Raw genomic sequence first — 27,582 nt, forward strand, 5'->3', positions numbered from 1 at the left:
TTTTCATTCAGCCGGAAAATACTCGTGACCTAAGTGTTGTCACTACTTGTCTAGCGACTCATATTGACAAAGGCCGTTAGGTAATTCGTACTCCCCCCCCCCCGAAGAAAAATATTGGGAATAACATAATTATACCAGTGCCAGTAACATTAATTATTCATTACTCACAATATCATATTTCTTGACAGTCGAAATACTTTTATTGAGTAAAATCGGCAAGTTATATATTTCTACAGCGTTGAGATTCACTGCCAGTGTAGACTTTTCTAGGTATAGGTATTGAGAAGAAGTTCTTCCATTTACCGTTCTCACGGACGTGTAACAATATCTATTTCATACATACACATACACATACACATACACATACACATACACATACAGATGTCGGGAAAGGCATTTAAGAGGTGCATGGCACTATATGCTCGTTTGAACTTTGACAAAGTGTACTTAATGCGTGTGTACAATTGACATTCGAATTCAGGTATTGATCCTACCAATGTTTCTTCGAGTTTTGAGAATTTAAATAAAATGAATAAGTATCATAAAAAATCACAATATCACAGATTGTCAGATGACAACCCCATTTGAACAAAAATTATCGTTTATTGCTGAAATTCGAGAAATTGGTTTGTTTAATTGCTTTTTTTGTAATACATTGTACGTTTATTTTTTAACCGACCCACTAACCCATCATTTTTATTAAGGTGGTGGGAAACATAGAAGTCAGTACGGGTGAACTAATGTATACCACATACTTGCCCAGTGGATATAAATAACGTAGGTCATGATCAGCTTTTGATAGAGCACCAAATTAGTGTGAAGATACAGTTTGATTACAGATTAAAAATCACTAATTAAAGTAACTAGATGGACCAATGAATAACTTTAAAATGGCTACAATTTGCAAGATGGCCGCCAGATATAACGCTTACTTCACAATGTGGTATGAAGATAGAATTTGACCTCCTGATTAAGTCTGATTAAGTATAGACCTATTTGCATAACTTAACAATGACCACCGTTTTCAAGATGATGGTCATGCATATTGGATATTTTACAGTAGAACAATGAATACAACTGTGCATTATAAAATAAAATAAAGACATTGGGTTGGAATGGTGATAGTAGTTATCGTGCCATTATGTTATATCAGTAAATTGCATAAATTAAAAATGGCAGCGATTTTCAAGATGGCCGCCATGAAATATTGGTTTCAATTAATAATTGAATCACATATATTAAGGAAATTTAAGAACAATCTATCGATACTTGACTTGTGATATTTTTCCCTATTAACAACCGTGTAAACTTAGTCCAAAGTTAAAATAGCATAGGAACAAAATAGCACTTTTAATAAAATGTATGATTATCTTGTCCTTACTAAACGTCATATAAAAATGTTCTGAATAAATTGGCGACCACTAGCTTTGTTTACGGAGCATCAATATTCTAATATTTGCACTGCTTGATAATGTCTGCACCCTTCTCTGCAATCATTATGGTAGGAGCATTGGTGTTACCGGATGTAAGATGTGGCATTACAGAAGCATCGATGACACGAATGTTCTCCAAACCTCGTACTCTGTAATGAAAGGACAGAAGACCTTAATTAAATGGTAGCAAATAAACTATATCTGATTTAATATGGTACACTAGAATGAGGAAAGAAGCACCAAAAATATATAAAAAACTTCTGAGAATATTAAAATTATCATGACCATCACGGTGTATTGTCAATAAGCATAACATATTTCAAGTACGTAATAATCACTTGATGTCAGAAGAGAATATCTTCACCATTCAACAGCTATTGACATTGATATTGACGACAAATCAAAAACCCTACATTGGATAGCATTGATCATCTTACTACACGACAGCTTAGCCCTGGTAACCTCAAGTATAATGTACCTTCTTCCCTCCACGTTATGAAGTTTGACTTGTTATGTTATCGCTTAGAAAATGACACACACAATACAATGCAATACAATGCAATACAATACAATACAATACAATACAATACGATACGATACGATACAATACAATACAATACAATACAATACAATACAATACAATACAATACAGTACATTATTGTATGTGTTAAGTCGTACCTCAGTGAAGGATCAACAACAGCTGTCGGATCGTCTTTGGCTCCCATTTTACAAGTACCAATGACATGAAACACTGAGCGAGAAACATGTCGAATGACGTGCTCCCAATACTCATCACTGTCTACTTCGTGGGGACAGTTGTCAAACTTAAAATAGCAAGGTGTTACTCTATAACAAGGAAGACAAACATAAGACTAAGTTTAATTTTCTCTACAGGATTTACATAATTATGCCTACCTATACTACTCATCGTTTACCTGCTGTCTTGGAAAACTGTAAATAGTTATATAATGGAATATTTCAATAAGATTAGTTTTTTATTGAGCTTTAAATTAATCAAGCCATGCGCACGAACCGCAACAGCAGTATCATCTTCCAAACTATCAACATACGATGAATATGCATACATATGTATGGCAGGCTTGTTTAAATATGTACGGTGCATTACATGAAAATGATCTCAATGGCACACCGAATCGTGTTTGCTGACACATTCAATGAATATATCAATAAAATCTGCCATTACCATACTATAAATCACGTGTCTGTATATTATTTAAGTACAATTACTCACATCCAGGTACAGTTGCCATGCCGACTAATAAAACCTACCCCATATCTCGAAATGCTTTCGTCGACGTCAGCTTTTGAACAACCCGTACTGCCTATAAGTAAAATAATTAGGAAATTATACTTCTTGATATTATTGATACATTAAATTTCAAAGAAAGGACACGCCATAGAAAAGTTTGCACATAGTTTCTTAACCGTACAGACGCACGACATTATGACATCATCATGCCATTCCCTTTGCAATGGCCCTATTTTTATTATCTGTATATGATTATATTCAATAAACAACTATTTAGCATATATGACACATTAAATGTCCTACTTCCTTACACATTTAAGTCCGAAAATGTGCCAAGTTTACATCCTACATTACACTTTAAAGTACATTATTTGCCGAGTTGAGAGATTATTTCATATCCAGCAGCATCATGTAGGCAACGTTACTTCAATTTGGAAGCGATGTGATTTGATTTGATGTATACCTCAATCATCGTCTTTAAATCGACAGGATCCTCCAGATAATGTGGATCCATCAATGGTGGCTCCAGGGGGTTCAGACTTTTCAATGTTAGTTTACCGACACTTTTTGGATGTAACAGGATTGGCAAAATCATCAAACCCTCCTTTGTTGCCATATACTCTCTATTTTTATGGAGTAGCGCCTCAGTAAATCTAATGATAGAATAAAAAATGAAGCCAGATATAACGTTAATTGGCGGTTTGTGTTGAGCAATTTTACTCTTCACATTTCACATGATACACACATACTATTTTCGTATGTACGTACGTACACATGCACGCACACATACTGTTATGATGATGCAATTTTCTCTGTGACCCCTCTGCGACCGGTCAATGTCTTAAGAGTCACGGAATTTTCCATTGAGGTTGTCTAATTACTTATTGCTTTGAAATTGTAATTATTTTAATTTGCATGTCAATAGACACACTTACAGGGACATGAATATTTCGTATATTGGGTTGGCATGGCCTGGACAGTATTAGCCTGGCAGTCGCATAGAACACATGGACTTTTCTGTTGCAGCACAGCTAGTGAGTTTGAGAAACCTGTACTTGGCTAAGGAAGTGACTGTTTTACTCAATACAGTTAGACTTTGGAACTCTCTTTGATATTGCCGATGTTATCGAGACTGGTCTTAGTACCTTCTTCGTTTGGAAACTACATGTCGAACTTTCTGTGCGGACTTGAAATACAGTTGGTATTCTGTGAACTTTGTGAATTATAAATCAGTTTGCTGTCCTACAAACTCGGCAGCCATTGTTAACCTGAAATAACATGTGACGACCAGTACACCTGAAGGTTTCTGGGTGTGTGCAAATTGGAGTAAGTTGTCAGAGCTGTGCTGCATTTAGCTTTCTTTACTTCAAGTAAGACTTTGTGTACTAGGACTTTATTTTCTTGTACCATCTTTAAACAGTATTAATTTCAAAAAGCTGGTTAATTGTGTAGGAATTTCCTCATATGCTGTTTATATTATTACGTTAATCTCAAGTAAACTGTGTGTGTATTAGGTTCGCCTGTACGGTCATAACACTCAGCATTGTAATCTTTAGTTATAATTTAGGTTTGGAATAAACCTGGTCTAAGTTTAAGTTGCCGATTGCATCGTCTTTTCTGTACGTAACAATACATACATACATACATACATACATACATACATACATACATACATACATACATATTACATACATACATACATACATACATACATACATACATACATAATGTAATATTATGATAACTATCATCTATACTTACTCATCCTTAACATCCCAACATTCTTGTTCATTTGGTCCACCGAAGTAAAAAAATGGACTGTATATAAACTGTGTAGTAGGCCAGGGTGAATCTTCCTGTAGAGGAAATCACGAAATTTTCTAAAAGCACGTCATTGTAGCCCGTTTGTCATCGCATGTCATTACATTCTGTCTATCTAATTGGTCAACCTTTATTTGCGGACCAAGGCCATTTAATAACAAACAGCACTAAAAATGCAGTATATAAGACTAGAAGACAGACTGTAGTATACACACATAATTATTTCAAACTTTACAAAATAAAGAGACTCTGAGTTAGATATAAGCACAGATGTGGCACTGTATCATCACACTCTAGGCCTAATATAAGTGTGAAATCAGTTAGTAGACATTGTTTACAAATTGAAAACGTAGAAAGACCTCATACCTGTATTGCAAATAAAGGCACTAGCTGCAACTGGGACGGTTGTTTTTTTCAAAATATGTTTTGCTAAGTAGAATTACTTACTCGTAATGTCGTACACCGCGTGAATAGTATAGCATCACCTGTTTTAGTACTGCTTATGGATAATATCGACCACTCGTTAACATGTACAGTAATTAATGTAATTATTGGTACTTTAATAATTTGCAATATATTGTGGTTGTGTGATCGACAAATGATACTGCATTTGAACCAGTATAGTTTTAATATGGTGACAGATTCAAACCAAGCTTTCGCTTCAAGATTTAAACTTGCCACTACACTATCTACATATAATATTGACCACTGATTAACAGATACAATGTCCTTTTATAAGTAATTGACCAATTTGTAGTGAATATATCTTTGGTTATTTATTTGATGGGGGAAAAATATCGATATCCCAGTTGCAGCTAGTGCAAATAATTGTCATTGTACACTTGATATGAATAATATAAACGATTTTGGCAAATAGTAGAAACATTTTACTTTGGTTTTAAACGCACGGGTTGTAGCAAAATAACCCAATAAGTATTAAAACTGTACCTTGGTTTTAACAAAACCGCAGGCATCAGCTCCAGTGGTCGATGTCCAGTCCTGAATGGAAGCATGAAAAAAAATAATTTAGTACTGCACATGCAACGCATTTATACATGCTCAAGAAAAAACTAACATTTCTACCAATTACAATGTACTTTACCTTATAGAATAAATTGGGAATAAATTATATAGTGATATTTCCTGTTATAAAATGACAACGGACACCTATCGATGCAACTTTGAACCTGACAAATTAAAGTTGAAAGATCAGATGCAATGTCAGATTGTCAAATATAACAACCCATATTTTAAACGGCTACCCTTGTTTAACACTGATGCGTTACTATATTACTTCATGTTCGTCTTTCTTTCGCCTGGGGTCGCTTTCTTAATTGATGTATACATTAATGGCAACGATAAACAAACAAACAAACATAACACATGTGCACACAGACACAGGCACATACATAGACTCACACACACACACACACACACACACACACACACACACACACACACACACACACACACACACAGGAAGAACTTGCACTCACCATAGAAATGCCACCTCCAAAACCTTCAAATCGAATAACGGTAAATATGTGATCCTGTATTAAAGTAATATAGAATTTAATCAAGACCACATTAGATCTGAATGCAAACGATAAGAGCAGGTGACTTGGTTCGAAATCACAATTAGTATCATCGTTAAGTGTTGATATAAGTAGATGAATTGGTTCGAATATCTAAATTATACGATTGTTAAGAGCACCACCAACGGCGAGTGTTGATATTAATATAAGTGATTTGGCTCGAATTTCGCAAATAGTATGGTAGATGAAAATTAAAGACCTTGAGTTTAAGGCCAACAGAACTTGAACATTATGTCAATGTGTTTAATTTGACCCATTTACCTGTAGATTCTCTCCTACTGGGAGATCACACACTATGTTTATACCTAATTCTTCTAGGTGTTCTTTTGGTCCTACACCAGATAACATCAGCAACTGTAGTATAATTTGAAATAAATATACAGATGTTCACTCATTAACGGAGTAAGGAGATGGTTATTATTTTTTTTTTTATAGTAAATGGCGTTGGGTGAGATTTTTAGTGGTGGGGGAGGGGGACATTTTGTAAAACATCCCTAGATTTGGGGACGTCATTTTGGCAGCCACTAGTTGAAGTGGAGGTCACCTTGAAAAATAACAAGATATATATAGATGTATTTGTCATTTTGGTGGTGTTAAATCACTCCTGAACAACTGTACGTAAGGTGTCAGCTGTTTCAACTGTAGCATTGGATCCCCTGTACCTTCCTTTATTTGTGTTCCATGTGCATGCCCATGTGCACTACTTCTCAAATAATAAAGTAAACATTTAGTACTTGATATATAGTATTAATGAACGGCTAGTTATCAGAAGTATACATATTATAACAAATAAGACCTTTCATTCTTTAACCCACTACACGCACCTCTAATTGAACTTGCTACTAACGATTTATTTGCTTACTTACAGGGTATATATACCATTGAACATGGTACTTTAAACTGATGTTGGAACTGTCCATTTGTGTTTATTAGTCTTATCAATGGGTCACCCTCAAAATAAAAAACAACTTGTTCTGAATGAAATTCTGGATGGATTGTGGTATTGGTTATACATTAAATTTTGAATGCATTCGATTTTGAATTAGTAGGAATACACAGCATAGAGAATTGCATTTGATTCTGCATATTATTATAATTATTGTTACGTTTCATACTGCAGTGTGTATATAATGCCACAGACAGGTATATTATATGTACCGAAAAGTACTTGGAAATTTTACTTCCTGTCAACTTGCTAAATTTGTATAGACCAAGTTTAAATAGAGTCATATCAACTACATGCAATGAGTCACGCACGATTTAAGTTATGTACTGAGATACCCTGAAAATATGTAAGTGATATGTATGTAAGTGATATGTCGAAAATATGTATGAGGTGGTTTAGTGGCGGGTCATTTTGGAAAAAATTGTCTTCATGGGGAAGGGGGGTTCTCTTATATATTGGTCATCGGAGCTGGGAGGGAGTCATCATGGACCACTCCTTCCCCAGCCAGTCAAAAGGCATTCTGGAAGGAATTAAATTTTTGCATAATACTATTGATAATTGTAACATTTCTGCATTTGACAAAATGAAACATCGAAGAGTTTAGATACTCAAACATTTCCTTATATACTGTTATGTGTATAATCAACTCTGCAATGTTTATGAATAAGAGGAGAATATATGGACATGTATAATGTGGTTTTTGCCTCTAAACCTTGAATGTTACCGTATTCTACTTCATAGTAATGTCACTAATGACATTTTCAGAAAATCGTTTTCAAATAATTTAAGGTACGATTGAGTAATATACCTGAGGTGATGCAATTGTCCCTGCAGATAAAATGATTTCCTTCTGTACGGCAACCTCATTTTCGACACCATTCTTAAGTATCTGTATGCACCTTGCTGTCTTGTCTTCAAAACCAATCTGTTCAAAATTGACCGGATAATGTGACACTCGAATTAAGGCCTTTGTAAGTTATGAAGCGAGGGGGGGGGGGGCATCATTCTGATAACTTGGTATTGACAACCCCAAAGAACTGACCGTCAGTAAGTTGAAAACTGTGTTTGAAAATAACCCAATTATAGTAATTTTAACAGACATGACACGATAAAGAAATGAAAATGTTGGTCTTGATAAAAAGGATTGGTTATATAATAAACTGAAATGCCCAGCCGATAAAATCATAATCATCTATTACTGTGGAACTCAAACATTCGGACCAAGTGAATCAGAAGACACATGATATTGACAAGAATGGTTCATATTAAATGTCTTACTTTCGTTGCCACTACTTCTGTCCAGATTGTCAAGTTCTTTCTTTCCTTAACTTCGGGAGTCAAATAGGCTCGTGCCGTGCTGCATCGTTTACCGTCTTGTATCGTTGCTTGTAAGAAATTGACACAATCCTAAGTGACAAAGGGCAATGTGCGGTAAAAAGTGAAATTTACAATCGATGAAAGTTCATGACATCATACAGATTGTAAAGTGATATACATAGACCCTCATTACTGTTGGAAGAGAACATCGACAATATATCATGCTAGACATTGAGACATGAGACAAGATCAAAATCTGACTTAAATTGTCTCTGATAACGCTTCAAAAACCTTCACAAATTATGACGTGCATTGCTCATTGCTAGTAGCGCCTTTGGATACAGACAGATTACTCATATTGATATTGGTATTGGTAGGGATACTTCAATGGTGGTTCTATTAAATGTACTATTAACTTCCGAGGTCGTTACTTTAAACCCTTACATGTATTGGTCACGTTCTTAAAATCTATTTACATGCACATGTCCCCTATAGTGTTAATATTTGTGGCACGTTTGCTTGAAAGAAACATGTCTTTCAGAGATGGGGCTACGCACGCACACGCACGCACACACACACACACACACACACACACACACACACACACACACACACACACACACACACACACATCCGAATGCATGGACACGCATGGGTCGGTCATGTAACCCCCATCCCTAGGATTTTGGAGGCTCAAAGTTGTGTAATTTGGAATTGTGTACACGAGTTCATTTACCTCCTCCTTCTCGAAGTCATTTAGATCCTTTATGGCACATCCAACTTCTTGAGCTGTGATGACAAATTGACATTTATTTGTAGGTATATATTGATAACCCTTTATTACTATAATTATGACATACGTCTTTACTTGTCAATGTTCATCTAACCGAACTCAGACCAGTGATTACTGTTAGACATCATTACCAGGTAACAGGAAGGAAGGCTGGAGGTAGACACCCACTTAAGAAGAGAATTAGAAATCATTAGCAATTAACCAATTCGACATGAGAAAAAACTAAGAGTAACTAGATAGTCTTATGTAATTACGTCTGTGACTATGCTACCCACCATAATTTAGGTGCATTGATAAATTAAAATAAATAATTCTGCAAAGCTCTCACCTGCTTTAATGAACATCTCTCCAAACTTGCATCTAGGTTGCATATCGGACACTGTCAGTGGCCCTCCTTTGTTATGATAGGGAGTCTTCACATAGTCACCGCTACAAAAGAAAACAAAGTTACGTGTGTTAATATTATTACTCACTGAGTCAACATATCACAATTGTAGCCACTACTGTCATTCTAAATCTGCTTATGAGATTGTTCCACTTCAATAAGTTGCCCTGTCTTTATATATTTACAACTTGAAACAGAGATTTACAAGATGTGTCGTCTTTCAATGTGGAGTTTGAATATATTGTGCTTTCAAGTATGAATTAAGCCAGGTATTTTGAAATTTTCAGGAGAGACATTGACTGAAAGACTGACACACATAGACAGAGAGACAGAGAGACAGGCGGACAGAGAGAGATAGAGAGAGACTACGAGACGGAGATAGATGGAGAGACAGAGATAGAGAGATTAATCCCAATTGCCCATATACGAGATGCGTAATATCGTAGACGCGCATGTGTCACATCATAGATATGGCTATGCAATTATTCATGGCTAGACAAGTATACCTCTAATCACAATCCCATTATTCAAATCAGAGTGAGAGTCCTTATCTGTTAGTAGACAGCCTAGTGTAAGTACACAATATGTTGTCAAACCTACTTTGTGTTATTTTCTGATTTCAGAAAATACGTCAAAACATCATCAAAGCCCCATCCTTCAGCTCCAAGCCTAGCCCAAGAATCATAATCCTCTCTGGCTCCTCGAATGTATGTCATGTAATTGATACTGCTTGAACCGCCAAGTACCTATAGGAATGATTCCAAATATTTGTGTAGAATATAAAATAAGTTTGGATTAAAAGTGAAATGGTTTAGTTGTACGTAGAGAAGAATTTATAGTTGAATATTTTACCTTTCCCTTGTTCCAAGAGCAACGATGTTCATTAAATGCGAGACATGCATTTTTCTGTGGAACGGTCTGCAAAATAGAGATATATGTCTGAGACACTTTTGCAAATAAAAAGTCGACAAACTAAATTATATTGAAACACCTCATTGACACAAGCTTGTATACAATATAATATATATATATATATATATATATATATATATATATATATATATATATATATATATATATATATATATATACCTGTGTGTGTGTGTGTGTGTGTGTGTGTGTGTGTGTGTGTGTGTGTGTGTGTGTGTGTTGTACGCGTGAATACCTGTGCTAAATCATTTTGCTGACTTATTCATACGCATGGCTAATGTTTAGATTTGCACCTTTGTCCAGATCAACCTATCAATTATTGAGTCAGACATTGTTTCAAATAATCGAGTCTCTGAAAGGGTCAGTTCATAGCAGAGAAGGTGGATACTGAATAGAAGATCATAGCTTAAAATAAAATCTGCAAGGAAAGGTGATTAAACTATGAATGTGGATTAACACAATGGGTTATGTGAAATAGAAAGGTCGCTTACCTTGTACATCCAGTCAATCTCTGTACCTATCAAACTCCCGGCCTGTAGGGGAATATTAATGGCAGGATTTGTGTCCTCTGGACCTGCTTCTATCAACAACACGCTTGTGTTCTCATCTTCCGACAGACGATTTGCCAGGACACATCCTGCACTTCCAGCTCCGACTATAACAAAGTCATAAACCTGTCTACTATCTGTCTCCATATTGGAAGTCTATCTTCAAGTTGCTATAAACGGCATAATGTATACGTAGGTCTTTTGTGTCTACCACTTGATGCATAACGTAAGCGACCCAGTTCTTTTCACTATTTCAATACTTTAGACACAATATTCACAAAAGAAAAAAAAGACGAATACAAGCTCGGGGCAATGATTTTGTCCTGTGGATACCTTGATTTAATTTGACAGGTCAGGTCACAGATTGCTTCGGTCAGTCTGTCCTTCGCGATGCAAGCATGTGCATCACGTGTATACACGAAGTGAAAACTACCCGAAATGCAATTACAGAACTTTGAACTTTGGGAAGAGGTGGAGATCTTATTTCAAAAATATTATTAAGTTCACATTCTCTACAGTGTAAACTATTAATCTATACAAGTAAAGAAAATGTATTGCATAGACATAATTAATGACTACGGTTTCCAAAATGTCCAGGTGGAGACATTTGTGACAAATCAAATTATCGCCCTGTTGCTGTTACATCAACAGCCTCTAAATTGTTTGAGAGAGTTTGACTAAATCGCTGTATAGATTGTCTGTCGACCAGTGATCACCAGTTCGGGTTTAAACCAGGGCATGGTACTGATATGTCAATCTTTGTTCTGAAAGAAATTTTAAATCATTATAAACGTCGTAATACTCCCGTTTTCATCACTTTCATGGATGCATCTAAAGCGTTTGATTACGGCTTTGTACGTTCGTTATGATATTCTTTTTAATAAATTATTAGACAGAGGGGTCAAACCTTACTTAATTAAGATGTTAGCATACATGTACAGGTATCAAGACTTTGTGGTTAGATGGAATGGGTGTTTATCTGAATCTTTTAATTCAAAGAATGGGGTTAACCAAGGTGGAATTACTTCACCTCTTTTTTTCACTGTGTATTTAGATGACCTCGGAAGGCTCAGTAAGAATCTTTCAACACTTCCCTATGGCTGCCTTCTCGGTGGCTATAAAGTGAACCATTTAATTTATGCTGATGATTTAGTTATTATATCTACTGGAGCCTATGGTCAGCAGATGCTTGCTAATACTTGTGGCTACTATGGTGAAATTGGTGAAATTAATTCTATACTTTTCAATGAGAAAAAGACAGTGTGTATGCTAATTCAACCTAATGTACGTAGGCTCAGACCAGTTACAATTTACCTGAATGGTAGATTGCTGAATTACGTCGATGTTTACAAATACCTTGGTCACTTGATCACCTGTGACCTCAAGGATAATGAGGACATCCAGGCTCAGACTCGACTTTTTTTTTATATCAGAGGTAATGCTCTAATTCGTGACTTTAAATTTGCGTCCCTCTCTGTTAAATGTCACTTATTTTCAGTCTTTTGTGATATTCCTTATTGTTCTTATTTGTGGAGTATTTTCTCAGTAAATACTTTTAATCTTGCCAAGAGAGCTTACTCACATGTTTTCCGTAAATTGTCAGGTGTTAAACATTCTTTTATTCAGAGCAATAGCGCAATGTTTGTCAACTTTTCGATTTTAACTTTTGATGAGATCATTAGGAAAAAATGTCTTAGCTTTCTTAGCAGATTGCATCTCTCAAGTAACCGGCCCGTTTGTGGTTGCTGTTTTATCTCTTTCAGTATTATCACACAGTGCTTTGTGGAGTATTTGGAGTACGCGTCTATTTTAATGTGTTTTGTCTGTTGTTTGTTTTGCTATGGATTGTTTTTTGTATAATCTGAAATAAAGTGATAATAATAATAATAATAATATTCATATTTATTGATAATCTCGTTCATCTCTGCCATGTGTGATACAGTTCCCCGTGTCCTAATTGATAACAACATAAAGCGCTGAATAAGTGACTACAATTGAGAACAAGTTAAAAATGTAAATAGTTGTGTCTGTAAAGAGCAACGAAATATGAACTTCGAGGGTACGAAAGCTTAGCTGCGCCCGAGATGCAGTGTTGTGGAGTAGGACTCAGGAGCGCCGAGCGCCTAGCGCCTGCAGACTGCGTTGCGGTAAATCACAGCGCCCTCTGACGATACAATTTTGATAAATCACACAAAGATAAGTGGTCTTTTAAGGGTCAAAGTGCACACCATGTACCATTCGTACCGGTGAGATGTAGAGATCTTGCCTGGTAATACTTGAGTCTCACCGTATTCCAGTTGGTTCATTTGATGCGATGGATGGTGATACTGGACAAGCAATGAAGAAACGTAACGTTACATCGATGCAATCAAGGACTGACACACCGAACCTGACGGGAGAAGAAGTTGGGAAGCGAACAGACAAGGACGACCACTTCGCTGGGTTGCTGGACCTTGACGTTCAGTTAACGCACTTTCTGAGTATCTGTTCAGGACAAGACTCTCGGTATGGTATACTAAGGACATTGGCGAAATTTATTGAAATTACAGGTCATGGTATACCCTGGTTGGTGCTACCAATATGCAGTATTTATGTATATGGAGCAGAAGATAGCAATAATGAATTCCTGGTCAATTTATTGTTCGGTAAGTAGTTCTAGACATGCACGAGCCAAATTGAACAAAAACCCACAGGGTACAGGACAGATAATCAATTTTCCAGATTTCTAATACTATTTTCTCTATATTTAAAAAGTGTATTGCTTCCTCTCTTGTACGTCCATTAGTAGGATCAGTGGATGTGTACACTCACTGCGCAGTATGTTAATTAGGCAAATAGGTTGTGATTTTGTTCTTGGTTTAGCAATCTACTAATTCATGCAAAGTTGGTATTCTCTAATAAGCCAGTGATAAAGTAGGAAATAGGGAAAAAACAGTGAGAGGAAACAACGCTTATGGTGGCAATGTTTAAAACTTTATTTGTAATATCGACAAAAGAATATTAGAAATCCGGAAAATTGTCAAAACAAAATTTACTTTTCATCCTGTATCCTGTGAAAAAATATGGAATATGTACGTCACGACATTACACGTCTCTGTCACAACAATGTGTGTCAATGTCACTGGTTCTGCTGTATTCGAAATATAAGCCAAAATGTTCAAAATTGCCATTACTCTCCTCGTTTTTTTCCTAAATGTATGCTCTTTCAGCCAGAAAATACTTGTGAGCTAAGTGTTGTCACTACTCGTCTAGCAACTCGTATTGACAAAGGCCCCTTAGGTCACTCATATTTCCTTGGCTAAATGAAGAAAACTATTGGGGAATAGCATCTACTTGTAGTCATACAGATAGATTGCCATATATGGTAGATAAGTAAGGCTTTATATGTACATGTGTGGAGATATGAGGCGAAGTCTTGTATTTTACTGTAATTGGAATATCGAGAATGACTACTCGTAAAGTTTGTAACACATTGAAATGCTGTTCCTTCCATACTGAAGAGTGTTTATTATGCACCTTTTCTCCAGAGCTCAAGGCGCTCACAATTGGCACTGATCAATGGTGGCACATTCCATGTGTAACAAAGTTTATGTTTTCTTCCAGGATTGGTCCTAGATCTGGTTATCGTTGTAGTCATTAAAGCTATTGTGAGACGACCAAGACCAGCAGTGAATAAAATGGACATGTTTGCTACTGTCTCAGTCGACCACTACTCGTTTCCTTCTGGTCACAGTTCCAGAGCTGGAATGTTACTACTATTGTATCTGTTAGAATGGACTTTTTTGACCTGGCAAGGACCTGTACTTATGATTGTTTGGTCCCTCAGTGTGTGTATGTCAAGGTTGTTACTAGGTCGTCACCATGTCAGTGATGTCTGTGCTGGGATAGTGTTAGGATTTGCTGAGTGTGCTCTCCTAGAGACACTTTGGATTCAAACAAAGCAATGCAATGAGTCTGTGCAATATCTTTGTGATTTTCTACAGTGTTGACAACCTGTTCTCATATCAGTAATTTTTTAAAGTCTTATGTGCCTCAAATTACAACCGAAGAAAGTAAGCTGTGTAGATTCAACAGTCAGAATGAAGGCAATTGTTGCATGTTACTGTCTCTTGCAGAGGGTGATTTAAATTGCAATACAATGACTACATGAATGACACTATGCATCCCTGTAATAATGTTGACAGGCAAAATAACAACATCACATCTTAGTAGTACACTACATGTGATATATGTTATGTTATGTTATGTTATGTTATGTTATGTTATGTTATGTTATGTTTTATTAAGGGGTCGCTATGTGGACTTATCAAATTATACTTAAATAACATTTACAAAAAAAAAGAGCCACACTCAGCCCTTTGGCTTATAGGACACAAAGAATATCAAATTAAATACATAAGTAAATAAATATCACATATGTTTTAATTGTAAATAAAGGTTTTCCTAAGGTTAAAGCCTTATGTAAAAAGTTTGCGGTATCAATGGGAAATTTTTATCATTAAATGTGGTATATCTGATACATAGGGTAAGTTATGAATATATTATAAAGCCATACAGATTGTTCAGACAACAATCACATTTACTGCATGGACTCCATGCATGATAGGTGACACTGTATATTATATAGCAAGGCTAAGCTGACCCATGCATAATATGCTGGCGTAGTATTTCCCACATGTAGTGTACAATTACTATTAGGTGGAGGACTTTGTTTTATCTGTCAAAATTTTAACAGAGGTGCACAGTGTCTTTCATATAGTCTATGTTTATCAGATCACCCTCTACAAGAGACAAACACATGAAGCCATTGTATCCATTCTGATTGTTGCATCTGCACAGCTTACATTCATTTGCTGTATTCTGAGCTGTTGTGAAAGAAACCAATTGTACATCGTAAGCATTCCAGTTACAAATGTAGTCTGTGAAATCAACAAGTATAATTTTTAGTTTCAACATATGAAATCATACAAAAAAGTCATGTAAATTGCACACTAAAAGTAAGCACATGAATAATGACTACATTTCAGAATTTATATATAAATTTGTGTGTGTTGTGTGAGAGTGGGTACATGCAGGTAGCCCATAGATTTGTGATTGGCCTTCTAATCTAGTGTTTGCACATCAACAGTGCACCAAGCACAGTTAGTTTTTCAGCACTCGACAACAAGCTGAGAAGCCTTAGAAATGGATCAATCATGTTAGCAGCAGAGCATGTCAGTAGTAATCCATGGTTAATCTATCACATACTGACAAGTGCTTGTATTTGGCTACTTCATTCAGACATACATGTTTACAACATATCTCTCTCTTCAAGTCCGAATGCAAGTTGCATGTGAATGCAATAACATCATTGGTTTATATTAACAGTAACATTAGACTTAGTACAGCTCTTGTTAATTTCAAAATCAGAACCAATTTCAGTGCTGAAAAACTTGTTTTAATGATATGATAAAAAAAATTTTGATAAGAAAGTCAATGACAAGGCTCTGGGCTAACATGTATGTGTCATTTAAAACATTTGTAATAGAACAGATTAAAACCTCAGCTGCTCAGCTGTATGTGTCATAAAAGAATGTATGTTCCTACTTAGTACACTGGAATCATGTGAAATGTCACAAATAAATAATGAGATTAGTAAATCATTTAATTGTAGTATTATTGTTTTTATTTGATGCAGAGATCAATGACGAGAATGTCAATTAATTGAAAAGGACAGAATATTTCTTTATAATTAAGTCACTGTATTATTATATATGGACCAGAGATTACTTGCACTGGTGTACACTCATACTGGTGGTATTTTCACTGCAGTGCAGTACTGAAAACAATTTTGCATACCTGCAAACAAATGACATGCATAAGGGGACATGACCATTTGTTCTACCAAAAGTGTGTGGTTGCATGGTGTCATTTTATGGCAATTTTGTTGTTTCAGATAGCATATGTAATAATAACAGAACCCCATTCTGCATAAGTTCCAGTGTTGGTACTCGGTTGTATTTGCAGTCATGCTTGTGGTATTTTCTGCTGCATTTTCACTTGCTATGCTTGTGAAAGTACTGCCGCAGAGAACACTGCAAGCACAAGTGGAAATACCCTGATTATACCACAGTTGCACTCACACATGATGGGGTTCTGTCGTGGTATTTGAAACTAAATCCAGTACCACGATGATAAGTTCCGAAAGGTTGTTTATTCCATTATTGCTAACTAAGCTATCCATTCTTATTCCCACAATGTTACGACTATTTGCAGAATGAGTAGGAGATCGACAGTGTAATCATGTTAGGTTTGACCATGGAAGTGGGTTATACTTCCATGGTTGGACTGTATCATACAGTTATTGGTGACATTCCTATTACTTTATGTACTGCACATATATAATCATGATAATATGACAAAATCCCATGACATGTGAGTGCAAGTGTGGGGTACTCAGGGTATTTGTATGAGTGCTTGCATTATTCTTTCCTGTACTTTCACAAGTGTAGCAAGAGCATAGCAAAACACTGCAAGCACGAGTGCAAACACCCCTGAGTACCCGCACTGGAACTCGCATAACATGGGGTTCTGTGATTATTACATATGTTAATCTGAAATGGCAAATTTCCATAACAATCATACAGCACAATCACACAATTTCGTGTGTAGCGAATAATTGTGTACTCATTTGTATGCTGGTATGCAATAATGTGTTTGGTATTGCATTGAAGTGAAAATACCACTATTATGCATGCACTAGTGCAAGTAACCTCTAGTACATATGTAATAATTATAAGAGTGTCACCAATTGTGCAATATACAAATAAAACTGTATAAATATATATGTAGGTGGAACACCATTACATGTACATTTTTTTCAGCCTCTAAATGTATTATCTTTGCTTGCGACTTATTTTCTATTGAAATATGTTCTTGTCACTTCAACTACTAAAACACTGAATTATGGCTAGCAACTGTACAACACTGTATTAAAAATTATCTGTATTTTGCCATCATTAATCCTGTGTTTCCCAACTTGTAGCTTTTTGTATACAAACAATACTCCCTGGTAGAAAGGGGATTAACTAGTAATCAATTTAATGACAAAATATACAGACAAACTGATGGTAAGATATGCCCTGGCAAAGTCAAGAAAACCATCATTATTACTCAAATTATGGTTCCCATGTAGACGATACTCATGATAGGTATTACCTGTAGAAAATGTGATATTACAAAACAAGTCATATCCTCACAAAACTTTCATTTAAACCATATATATGTTAATCATGAAGTTACATAATCTAACAAACTTTATGTTACCATGGTAACCAATGTTGTATGGGATGATATACATGTGATAATAAGAAATTATATGTCAGCCAAAGTATATAGTGATGACATTAACATTGCCTACTAGATATATTATACTCTAAGAAAGTGTATTTTATTTTATTTCATTTGCCCATAGAAAATTCAAAAACAGAAATTTGCATTTGCGAAAGCCACATATTAGTAAATAATAAGTCTGTATAAAGAAAGAATACATAAAGTTAGCTGTTTGCTATTCTAAGTAGTATAAACTTCCATAACAGTTCTGATTTCATCAGGTGTAAGACCAGCGTCGGATTTTAGATGGTCAAGATGAGTTGTTACTGGTCTTCATTTTTTTTTCTTTGTCCATATACTGGTGACTAAATCACTAACTAAGATACAGTCTGATTTTCTTATTGTCCTCCATAACAGTCCAGATATTGTCAGGTGTATTTAAGTGTCAGGTTTTAGACAGGCACAGTAAGTTGTTACTTGCCTTCCAACTTCTTCTTCTAACTTAGATACAGTCTGATTTTTACACCTAGAGCAATGACTGCAATCACCAGCTGCCGATTGTTCACTAAACTTAAGAATACCTTTATAGAGTTCTTTATTGATGACATGTTGTTCCAGAGGATGTATAAACTATAGTGTGTTTCAATTTATACATATTTTACCATTTGTAGATACACTCCTTTGCCTATGGTCTTACAAAGAAGCAATCTTCAGATTTCTGCAATGAGGAAAATATATGATTAAAGGAGGTATATTGTAGAAGTATGGTATATTTGTCAGCATACTCTATGTCTGGAGAAACTTGGGGCACATGATAAAATCCATCTTTTGAAATAGTGACCCGAGTATGCCATGTGTACCAGAGAGAATGAACATACCCAAATACATTAGAGATGTATGAATCAAGTGAGTACATGGCTGATATACATGTACAAACATTGTTCAAGATGTTTGGTTGAAATGGCTACAATATATATCTGTAGGTCATTTGCATTCTACAACATATATTTGCAAGTCGCTATTACTCTAGAGGGTGTCATGTGGTCAGAAAAGATGTTTTCGTGTGCATTCATTTTAACAATATCAGCCAGAGAGTCATATTATAAATGTTCAATAACTTACGGAGGACTCCTTGGCTTTATCAGTAAACTTGTCAATACAGGCAAGTCGAATTCTCTCAGACGTTGCAGGACTATCTAAACGGAAATATCCTGACAATCCAGCATCTGATCTGGCTGACATTATGGCGTTCTTGATTGCCATCAGAACAGCTGTGCCAAGGAGAAGAGGTGGTTCTCCCATCGCCTAATCAAAGACATTAAGAAAGAGTGTTATAAGTTGCAGACACAAAAATTCACACTTCAACTCATTATACAACACTGGGCAAAAAAGTTGATCTACTGAGCGTATATGTGTGCCGACGCACTCGTAGATTTAACATGTACAGAGATGTACTTGAATATACACAAACGCCGATCACATGTGTGCAGTAAATCTACGTAGCGTATATTACCATAGACGGAACATCCCAGTACGCTTAGTGTACGTTGTCGGTATATTAACGCCGACAGGAAGTGTGTCAGTGCGTACACTATCGCCGATAGAACGTAGATCTTCGTCAGACTAACGTACACGGAGTATACGTAGTACGTATATCCAGCATTGTAATTTGTACCCCCACGTTATAGGCCTGCTAACGTTCAAGATTTGCATAAAAGGTCAACTCCAAAGGTCAGTGTTGTGGTCAAAGGTCACAAGAATTCGAGCACGGCCGATCCCAGCACGGCACGCCCAGGGGGTACCGGCCCTAGCTATATGGTAGCTTTCTAGGGATACAGGTTGCGCCTGGTTATTGGCTTATAAACCTACTTATTCAATAAAGATCTTTCTGTATTTTGCTGGTAACATCACCATCTTTTCATCGTATTCACTTCTACTCTTCAAATTAACTGTAATTATGATTCTTTCAGTTCTCCATTACTTTATGATGGTGGATACTGGCAAATGCACATATACATGTATTTTGTATTCTAATACTTTGACAAAACAGATAAACCTTTGCTAGCAAGAAGGAAAAGCTAACAACAACAACAACAACAACAACAACAACAACAAACAAATAAACAACAACAATGTAACATTTAATTTTTACAAATATGGGAAGAGGAAATTTAATTAACACTGCAATCACTTCTAAAATAACAAACAGGAAACTTTATTCATAAAAGAAAGTTGAACAGTAAATTTGACATTTCTTTTACAGGAGTAACATCATATTCCATATATCACGTACTGGTACTATGTTTTTACACTTTTTATGTTCTTTAAATGAACCAAGATGGATTCAATGTGTCTTTGACCCACTAAATTCCATAGAAGAATAACCCAAACTGTACAAGTAATGTCAGTAGATAGAAATTGTTCTTTCCAACATATAGGTGGTACAGTGTGTAGCTAGCTGAGGACACATTGTTGACAAATATCACTGTACAAAATACAATTACATTTTACATGTAAACACTCCAGACTATAATTATGTAGATAAAAATGGGAATCTACACAACTGGTATAATGGGGCAACATGCACACAAAAGCCAAATTGTTTACAATAACTAATATTTCACAAATGTTTTAGGAAAGTAAAAAAAAAATCATGTAAAATATCATTTTTGTATCGATTTGATATTGTTATATGTATGTAAATGTACACCAGATCTACTTTGTTAGCAGTATGTACATTGTAACTGAGGACCTGTTTCTACAAAACATATTACTCACTAAAAACTGATCAGGCTGCAGTGCAGAGATGATTTAGCTAGTTAACTATGCATACAGACTTGATAACAGAGATTCCCTCTTTACTTACATTTCTTAGTAATCAAATAAATATACCATGCTATTTTGTATCAACTAAACTATTTCATGATTCTCTCCAACATTAAATTGGTATATTCTGTTGTTGACAAAAAATATACAACTATATACTACCATGACAGCATCCTAGACAAAGCAACATTGACACAACTAAATACATTTTCTATAGCATGTGGTAAAGTAAAGATACCACAAACCTGCAATCATGATAGTCCCTAGAATGTACACCTGAAGATCATAAAAGTCTGCAAAAATAATACTGGACAGTCAGATATACGTTTCTATTATGTAATAATAATGTCAAATGATAAATTATGTCCAGGTATCAAAATAATCTCTATGTATTACATGTATATATAAAATATTCAAACCAAATCTGTGTACACAAGCAAATACAGTTGGTGAAATAAGCAGAATGAGGGTTGGCAACAGACTATTGGTTGTCAAATTGATAGCAACCAAACATTCATGTCATACACTTCTTTCCAATGTAATGTTGCATTAGTAAGAGTCTGTAACTGTTAAATCCATTGTTGACTTACAGTAAAAGTTACTTTACAATTACAACATTGACAGAGTTGGTTACATGTGCACAAAGAGACATGGTAACACACAGTATTCTGAATAGCCGACAACTCTCTCTGATTTGTATGCTCAGACATTATCTTTACATTTCAGGATAAACTCACACATGTACAGAGTTTGTAAAAACATCAAACTAGAACTATTAGAGATGTTTTAATGTATGTCTGTTTTCAGTGGTACAGAAATCAGTGATGTTAGGTGGAAGAAGAAAGCACTTTCGTGAATTGAATGCCCTTCAGAATATTTACAAAGAAAATATGGGGAAAAGTTAAGGATATTGATATTTCTGAATGGGTAGAAAGAAACTTGCATGTTAAATCTCTTTGCACAGTTCGACTACCCATGTTGGTGATTTATTGACATTGAAAAGTATGTTATTTACGGCACATGTAAAATTTAGCTGTTAGACCTTTTTTCTGTAATGTTTCTTTTCATTTGTAAACACCCTTGTGCTATAAATTGTGCAATTACTATTGTAATGCTGTGTAACAGAGACTGGCATTTCCAGGGTTAGGTAGATTTGTACCAAATATTAGTTAAGAGCCTGATTGATATAGTAATTGGTACAAAATACAAATTGCGAGGAAATTCTACATAGTACCACATGCATAGTTGCAGATAAAATCTACATAACTACAAACACGGAAGTCTTGTGTGCCAAGTGTCCATTGTGTATTCAATATGGCAACAAGTTTGAGTCATACTCGCCAAGGTAAGAATGTTGATTTTTGAATCCCAAAATCAAAAATACATATTCATGTAGTGAGGGTTCTGGGAAGAATGAGTTAACAGACGAACATGGACAATTTCATTGATCAATTCCACAACATCCTTGTACATGGTACTCTCTAGAATTTCTTCGCAACTTGTATTTTAGTACCCATTACATCTTAATGTCTTTCACATCATATCTTATCTGTGTACCAATACTAATAGTTGCTACATACACACTCTACTTCAGTAGAGTTTAGTAGAGTTCTTTGAGAAGGTAGATGTGGCAATTTCTTGTTGGTTCATATCATTTGGTTATACTGATGAGAGCAACCAACTCTTTCTCATTTTCTGGTGTTCAGTGCTATTTGCCATCAGTAATCCTCAACATGCTGTTCTCTAAACCTTGGTGCTCATTTAAAACAAGCCCTGTTATTCATTGCTCCTGTCCTTGTCACAAATCTGGTCATCTACAAATACCATTTCCAGTCAAAAACCTCATTCTTCTTCCCAGACTTCTCATCCCAGATGCTTGCTCAGCACTGACTGAAAAATAAAAATAACATTGTCAGTAATAATCAAAGTACACATTAGTTAGTGTATACTATAGTAACTTTGCTTAGTAACATTTATAAAGTTCTGCAAAGTATCCATTGTAGAATACTTTAAGTTTATCAACCTGGCTCTTTACTTTTAGATCCTTAAAATACCCCATGCAATCTGAGCTTACAATGTACTTTATTTAGCACTGTAACTCACTTGTCAAACACTGAATGGTAAGGTACATTGTATATCATATGATATGTTAGGTTTTTCACAATAACGTGATCCTGAATCGGAGTGGAGATCTCTTGATTAGTTGCATCAAGACAATTTTATCATCAAATGTAAACATCAATATTGAGTCAGATGATTACAACGTATGTCTCCGTGACTGGTTCTGCAGTGTTCAAAATATTAGCTAAAACTTTCAAAATTGCCATTACTGTCCGCAATGTTTCTTTGATATTACTGGCACTGGTAAATAATGTTATTTTTCAATATTTTTCTTCATTCAGTTGGAAAGTACTTGTAAACTCTGGGTTGTCACTACCTGTCACTCGGCTGAAAAATACTCGGCTAGTAACTCGTAGTGACAATGACACCTTTGGTTACTCCTATTTTCCTTGGATGAATGAAGAATAATGTAGGTGTAACATCTAATTGTACATGTTACGTATCCCCAAAACAGTAAATTCTATTTACACCTTGTCTTCATAGCACACACAGTCCCCTCCCCCTTGTGAAATGACTTTGGATGGAGACATGGTTTAACCCTCTTCCTGCCAAGCCTCTCCATCCGTTAAGTGGTTACAAATGTAAGTCAAGGAAATAGTTGATTGGGAAACTGCCAGCGTTAGGCTTTTTCCCCACGTTAATGTCACTCTGGCAGGGTCACCCACTCAACACGAGAAAAATAGTCACTTGTGGGAGGGAAAATCCTCTGGGGAAGGGGGAATATTTTCATGTATCAAAGATATTCCTCGCCTTGACTGTTTATTGCTGCCAGTAGTTTTGACTAACTTGTCCCCTCCATATCTTTATCAGTCAGGGTTCAACTCACGGCAGTCAATGGCTGTCGGGCCTGACCGCCACCCACAATTGCCGACCTTGACTCGGAGGTTGTCGACTGTACAGTAACTACTTGACATGCATTTTTCTCTCTCCCCTTGTGTTGATCCATCATTGTCACCTAAGTTTTCTGCCCACATGAGCCTACTGACTTAAAAGACAATGAAGTATAAAAATGTTTTTGAGAAAAGAACAATGTATACCACAATTCATTACAATAATAACAAATACTTGACTATTTACAAAGACGAAGTGTGAACTGACCACAGCTGACACTATACATTGCATATCTGCATCAGTGTTCTCCCCAGAGGGTTTTTACGTATCGACCCAATATCCTTTAATTTACGCCGATACATGATCAGTTGTCCCGATACGCTATCGGATTGCTTAGGGTACGGTAAATTGCACGTTGACACTGCACTGTTCATCTGTCACTCTGTCAGCTGATGCCTTTGTTGTTTTCAATGTATACTCGCAACGTTTGTATTTATCCTTCACACATAAGCGACAAGTAAAACTAAAGAGTTTCTAATCAGTTCAAAGGACTATTCAACCCTCTACCACTACCAGACTGATTTCATTGCAGTTTGCCGTCAGTATTGTTTTCGATGGGAATAACCTGCGTAAACCCGCTAATGGTAGTGTGATTCCAGTGTTTTTGCTAAGGTTTGGGAACCCCGGTAACAGAAAGGGGGAAAGCGGTAAAACTGGTAGTGCTTCCCATGCAATGTATCATAATTTTGGTGGGGAACCCCGGTAAAATGATGTGGGAACCCCGGTAGATTTTACCTACTTACCGCCCTTAAATAAAACACTGTGATTCACACTGTGGTACAGGCTTTCGGTAAATCAAAGGCAAAACCAACCTATTCATAACATCGGTTCGGCAGTAGAAACATGTCGGAACTGACAGATTTTCTATAAAACCAAAAAATCAAACGATGTCATGCCATTTTGCTATGATTTTTACGTTATGGTATAAAACTTCGACAAACACATGAAATCAGCATTCAGTGTGTCGTTCTATGACTAACACCAAGTATATCTCAACCCAAGAGCGATTTGCGATGTATCTTTCCATAAAGTGGCGATATTTTCTCCAATTATCAGTTTCATATAGTTCAGTTTTACTCTAAAGACTATAAACACTTTCAGTTTGTAGTTTGACATTGTAGACTGATACATCATATGACTACGATGAAAGTATGGATTTTCCAATATGGTGGCCATGACGTTACAAACTATCACGAGTTTTTGAAGTCCTCAATAGGGAAGTATAGTAAGTCTCGTGTATCACGAAATTTCGCACTAACACGATGTCTGGTAGCTGAAAAATGATATAAAATAAGATCAGGCTGCTGATGTACAGGTTCGTTGGGGCCCACACGAGTGGAAAATCGCTCTCGTGGATTTTAATTTGCACGAGCGGTAGGCATGCCCTGCATATTGTATGCCTATTGAAAAGAATAGTGACGGCAAAATTCAATTAAATCAGTCTGGTAGTTGTAGAGGGTTGAATAGTCATTTGAACAAATTAGAAACTCTTTAGTTTTACCATAGACCCTAGGTCTATGGTTTTACTTGCTGTTTATGTTTGCAGGATCAATACAAATGTTGCAAATATACATTGAAAACAACAAAGGCATCAGCTGACAAAGTGACAGATGGACGTCAACCAATCTGATTAAAATCCGATGTAGATGTCAGCTAATCGTTCATTGTTATTTTACCTTCGTTATTTTGCCTGGATTGACCTTCGCAGTACATGTTTACATTTTTATTCTGATCGCCTCCTCTACACCTGAACTGGCGCCCATACCCACGCCGTTCTGCTAAGTGAGCCACACAGCCAATCAGGTTGCATCTTACTGAAGTACTATGGACATTGTCACGGGCACATGCATTGAATATCAAACAACAACATGGCATTACTTGTGCACATGGGCAACTGACAACGTACACAGTATTTGAACTGTAAACAATTCAGTGACTGTATTATCGTATATGTACAGTAATTAAAGAATTATTGTTTAGATGCATTTCGTCTTATCTACATGTACATGTTAGTTACATTCGAACACGTTTCCCGGGTAGTGCTCATGTTCATCTCAGCGAACGTGTACTCGTTCTCTGTAGTACTCTTCTCCTCGAACATAAAGTTAAGTACTGTAGTCATGAAATATTGTACGATTCATAGAAATATTTGCCACAGTTGTGCTATATGAACTCCGAAATGGGGAAATCTAAGAAATAATTTATAAAAAACGTCCTTATCGTGAAAATTTTGGTTGCTTTGTATGTGTACACTATAAACTGTCTGTGTGTCCCCAGACGTTCTGTCTCACAAGCTTCTATAACAATTACAGAGTATGTGTTCATCCTAGTAACATGTATGTACGCTTTTACATGATAATTCTATGTTCGAATGTATTCAGACGATATGTATAGAGGTACATGTACCATCAAATTACATTTAAATATACTAATACAATCACTGAATTTGTTTACAGTTGAAACATTTAGAACGTTGTCAGCTGCCTGTGCTTGTGCACACGGAGAAAGTCATTTTGTAGTGACCGTGTCCGTTTGTAGTTTTATTCGATCCTAAATAGTAATGTAAGGTCACTTTTGATTGGCTACCAGCACGGGCTAGCTAGAACGGTGTGGGCATGGGTGCCAGTTCAGATGTATATGTAGTACGTACTGTACGTAGAGGAGACGATCAGGATAAACACGTAAACACGTACCACGAAGGACAATCCAAATAACGAAAAAATAGCAATGAATGATTAGCCAACATCTACATCGGATTTTAATCAGTTTGATTGTCAACATGCAATTTACCGAACTCTAAACAATTGAATCTGATTGCGTATTGGGACAACTGATCATGTATTGACGAAAATTAAAGGATATCGGGCCCAATACATGTACACGAAAACCCTCTGGGGAGAACACTGGATCAGATCTGGTGCTGACAATCAGCTGTTCCCCTAACAGATTTGGATGTATAGTCAAAAATTGAAATGAGCATTTCAATACGTATTTGTATCTCTCTCTACATGTACTTGAAAGTGTTGAATTTCAAGTAAGTTTTGTGAGTCCATAGATTTATTTTGTGTTGTTTCCAAAACAACTCTTCTTTTGAATGTTCAGTTTTAGTGTTGTTGCAAAATTCTTTTAATGTTTTGCCTATATCAAAGATTTTGTATCAAAAGGTTTTTGGGTGATAAAAATGTGTACTTTATTTTGTCTGCATACCATTCACCAGATTACACCCCCATTGAAAATGGTCTGCTCCAAGCCTAACTTAAAACATAATTTGCATAAAATACAAGTACTTACTTCAAAAATCGCCGAAAATCCAAAGAGGTAACTCTTGCATTCCAAATCCCAACAGTCCTCATTCCCTTATAGCTTTATGCATGTTATGTGGTCAGACAAGCAT

The 27,582-nt window shown here is 35.9% G+C and overlaps 3 protein-coding genes across 3 annotated transcripts in view; 1 reads left to right on the top strand and 2 right to left on the bottom strand.

Moving 5' to 3' along the window:
* Positions 1-1,449: 1,449 nt before the first annotated feature.
* Positions 1,450-11,779, bottom strand: LOC144435489 (alcohol dehydrogenase [acceptor]-like). The gene is made up of 16 exons (XM_078124081.1): positions 11,756-11,779; positions 10,983-11,195; positions 10,414-10,479; positions 10,162-10,307; positions 9,505-9,605; positions 9,120-9,172; positions 8,345-8,473; positions 7,875-7,991; positions 6,382-6,474; positions 6,022-6,075; positions 5,474-5,524; positions 4,466-4,560; positions 3,168-3,357; positions 2,725-2,777; positions 2,113-2,280; positions 1,450-1,582 (listed from the first exon to the last, which is right to left on the bottom strand). Exons 1-16 carry the CDS (start codon positions 11,777-11,779, stop codon positions 1,450-1,452), a joined length of 1,686 nt encoding a protein of 561 aa, XP_077980207.1.
* Positions 11,780-13,326: 1,547 nt separating this feature from the next.
* On the top strand, positions 13,327-15,028 carry LOC144435490 (polyisoprenoid diphosphate/phosphate phosphohydrolase PLPP6-like). Its single transcript, XM_078124082.1, has 2 exons — positions 13,327-13,684; positions 14,643-15,028. Exons 1-2 carry the CDS (start codon positions 13,354-13,356, stop codon positions 15,026-15,028), a joined length of 717 nt encoding a protein of 238 aa, XP_077980208.1. The 5' UTR covers positions 13,327-13,353.
* Positions 15,029-16,784: 1,756 nt separating this feature from the next.
* Positions 16,785-27,582, bottom strand: part of LOC144435072 (xanthine dehydrogenase/oxidase-like) — a 38,393-nt gene continuing 27,595 nt past the window's right edge. Inside the window, exons 31-32 of the mRNA XM_078123619.1 lie at positions 19,473-19,655; positions 16,785-19,068 (exon numbers count right to left, since the gene is read on the bottom strand). Coding sequence (XP_077979745.1) covers positions 19,036-19,068; positions 19,473-19,655 — 216 coding nt within the window. The 3' untranslated portion in view covers positions 16,785-19,035. The remainder of the gene's footprint in view (positions 19,069-19,472; positions 19,656-27,582) is intronic.

Source organism: Glandiceps talaboti, chromosome 5, assembly GCF_964340395.1.
Source record: "Glandiceps talaboti chromosome 5, keGlaTala1.1, whole genome shotgun sequence".
Taxonomy (NCBI): Eukaryota; Metazoa; Hemichordata; class Enteropneusta; family Spengelidae; genus Glandiceps; species Glandiceps talaboti.